The following is a 3,542-nucleotide window of genomic DNA, read 5'->3' on the forward strand; positions in this document are numbered from 1 at the left end:
AAGTTCGAAAATATTTTTGTTCGAAAAATTCTTTTAATTGAAGAGTTATCGTCCTGAATCTTTATACCAATTCGAWTGTAGCTTTTACTAACGTTTCTATAAATTTTTAAATCGTTTTTGTTCACACAAATACATAGTTGCCACATAAAAGTGAAATTCGAAAACACTTTTATACGAGAATTTTCTTTACTTTAAGAGTTATGGTGATGGAAGTTTATATTCTCATAAATTTAGTTTATCTTAACCTTTTTGTAAATATTTAAATTGTTTTTGATGAGAAAAATACATAGCTGTCATATAAAAAGTGAAGTTCGAAAACATATTTGTTAGAAAATTTTGTTTTTAATTGAAGAGTTATCGCGCTGAATTTTCATACCAATATAAATGTAGCTTTTACTAACCTTTTTGCAAATATTTAAATAATTTTGAATCAGAAAATCACTTAGCTGTCGTATAAAAAGTGATTTTCGAAAACACTTTTGTACGAGATATTTTTTTTAACTTGAAAGTTAGGTTCATGAAACTAGATACATGCTTCCGTAGCTAATGCGTAGCTGTGTGTATATTTATTATGTATTTTATTTTTGGAAAAATATTCATCAGCCTTTCCATTCCACTCACAGCACCCCCAAACCAACAGCAGCGCCTGCGTCAAAGTCTTGCCAACAACAGCAGTCATCATAGCAATTTTACAACAACAACTACTCCTGCCAGTTTGAAAAGTACAACCCGTCTCACCATACTCAGTCCCGAGAAAGTGCACCGCCTCAATGCGAAGCTGACCGATCAGAAGGTGAAAGTCAAAAGTAGTGATACGAAAGTTACAGTCGTGAGCAACACAGTGGCAGCCACGCCCACAGCGAACAGCAGCGCCGAACAAGCGTTACAATTGGAACGACGTAAGCGTAAGCAACTCTCTACGCGTTATTGATATTTTCGAAAGCAATAGACGCCATGATTAAGCGAATAATAAATGTAGATTTAAAACGAAACTAAACGATAATAATACAGTAAGCAGTTGTGTGTGGATGCAGGAGTTTCGGAGGTAAATATTTTCGATTCGAACTTGACCGTATGTTCGAATAAAGCATTGAGAATTGTAAACAGTTTATATTAGCCGAGTATTAGTTGTAAAAGAAAAGCTTAATAAGACGAGTAGTGTATAAATAACGGTTTAGCCTGTCTGTATGTATGTAAATTTGTATTCAATCTACAACATAGTTGAGAAATGTAAGCGTTACGCTCGCCATACGAATATAAAATAGGTGGAAAATTGCAATTTTATTTCAATAACATTTAATTGTAAGCGTTTATTAAGCTAAAGTTGTAAACAAATGAAAAGTTGAATATAATATTTAGTTGTTAGTGGGAAAAAAGTGCCTAAACTACGTAGAAATATATAATGCAATCTGCTTTTAACACAACTAATGGACGAAAAGTGCGAAAAATTACTGAAACGCAACACGATTTTGGCCAGCAATTACTAAAAAGGCGAGCGCTTAACGGTATTTTGGAAAAAAACAATTAGTAACGACGTGAAAAACAGTTAGAAAACTCTTAATCACTACCTCACATATTACTAAAAAAAAACTTGACTACAAAATGTACTAAAATCTAACTAAAATCGCCACCTATGTTTCGCGCTTTTTATTTGCTTCCAACTGAGCGTTATTTGTTGCCAGCTTTTAACTAGTAATAAAAATATAAATATATACATACATAAATAAAGTAAACAGTTGAATTTCCTTAATGTATCGCTAACCACCTACACTATAGTGCCATTCGAAAAAAGAAAACTGAAAACGAAAAATATTTCTACAAAAAGGTATATTTGTAGTGCGCAAAAGAATATTCTAAATACAATTTGGAAGCGCACACACTAAAGTCTATTATAAAAATAAGTAAATAGGCTAAACTCATAGGACGAAAACTAAACGAAAAAGGTTAGAAAATACAAAGAAAATATGAAAACTTAGCTAATTTATACAAATTTTCACTTCTAAACGTTAAACTTGTCAAAATATGTAATGTTCGAAAATTCGAAGTTCATATAGAAAGTTGTTCAATGCGTTTAACTTTCGTAAACAGTTTTTAAACTATCAATCCATAGCAAATAAATGCAAAATGTCTTTTCTAAACGTTAAATTTTAATGTTCGAAAATTTAAATTTCATAAAATTTCATTTAAATTGCATTAAACAAGCGCTTATATTGGATTAACATGCTGAAACTACAGAAATATAGCAAGCATGTGCACAATTTCAATATTAAGCCGCTATTTGGAAACAACAATTAATATTCAAAATTCGAAGTCATGTAAAAGGTTGTTTAATAATCTTTTCGTTCGAAACAGTGCTGCTTAAACTTTTAAACTGTTGAAATATAGCAATAATATATACAGTGTCACTATTAAACCTCAGTTTTGTTAAAAATTAGTATGTTCGAAATTTGGAAGTTCTTGTAAAAGTTTGTCTAATGCGCTTATAATTCGATATCATGCTACTAAAGGATTTAAGCTATCTAAATATAACAAATATATCTACAAAAAAGTTTGATTTTCGAAAATTTAGTGTTCATATAAAAAAATTTCATGAAAGTTTTTAAAACTATTAGCAAATATACTTATGTACAATTCACTAATTAGCCGCAATTTTAGAACAAAATTTTGTATTCAAAATTCGAAGTCTAAAGATTAAGTATTGCAGCTGTTTTTCGAAACCTTGGTTTAAAGTAATAAAACGATTGAAATAGTTAATATAATTCGAATTTTACTGTTAGGCATTCATTTTCAGCCTAAGTTTTATATTCGAAAACTCGAAGTTTGACTAATTATGTTCAAATATATGTCGCTACAGTTTTCAAACTAAATTTTAGGAAAATAATTCATTTAAAAGCTAATTATGGCAAACAAATTAATGTTCGAAAATTCAAAGTTGTTATAAAAAGCCCAAATTTTACACCAGACAATTAATTGGAATTCAAACAAGAAATAACCACAATAAACATTCCTACATGACAATATTTAACGTTTTCGAATTTCGAAATTCCAACTACTTTTTACTAATCTGCTATATCGACCTTTGTATTCTCTTTTATTATGAAAGCTAGTTTTTCTTCTACTAATAACTGTAATTTAGCCATAAAAATATTTGTCAAAAATATTTTACGTATTTTTAAGCATATTAACAGTATTTAATTAGTTGAAAATCATGTTTTAAGCGAATATTTTTATACACTTTTTATGTATTAACATTTTTGTAAAATTTAAAATTTTTAAGACTTACTAGCTGCTATTTATAGGCAAAACGAAACATTCCCGATTCGAACTTTTTCAATTTATATTTTACTAAAAGTATTTTATGATTTTATTAAATCGTTTAAACTAATAACAAATAATTAAAAGCGACTAAAGTATATAATAACTAAAAGCACATTCCGAAATAACTTTCTAGTATTAAAAGGATTTTTTGCCATTTTCGCACATTTTTGTTTTCATATTAATTTTTAAAGCAATACTCTTAATTAAGCATGAATCAAAAACGA

General features: G+C 28.7%; 1 protein-coding gene across 2 annotated transcripts in view; it reads left to right on the forward strand.

The window, feature by feature from the left end:
* Positions 1-2,754, forward strand: part of LOC108974628 (LIM domain kinase 1) — a 12,625-nt gene extending 9,871 nt beyond the window's left edge. For both annotated transcript variants that reach the window (XM_018942567.1, XM_018942568.1), the window contains one exon: positions 624-2,754. In XM_018942567.1, coding sequence (XP_018798112.1) covers positions 624-931 — 308 coding nt within the window. In that variant the 3' untranslated portion in view covers positions 932-2,754. The remainder of the gene's footprint in view (positions 1-623) is intronic.
* The last annotated feature ends 788 nt before the right edge of the window (positions 2,755-3,542 follow it).

The sequence above is a fragment of the Bactrocera latifrons genome, unplaced genomic scaffold, assembly GCF_001853355.1.
Source record: "Bactrocera latifrons isolate USDA-ARS-PBARC rearing strain unplaced genomic scaffold, ASM185335v1 scaffold_57, whole genome shotgun sequence".
NCBI classification, from domain to species: Eukaryota; Metazoa; Arthropoda; class Insecta; order Diptera; family Tephritidae; genus Bactrocera; species Bactrocera latifrons.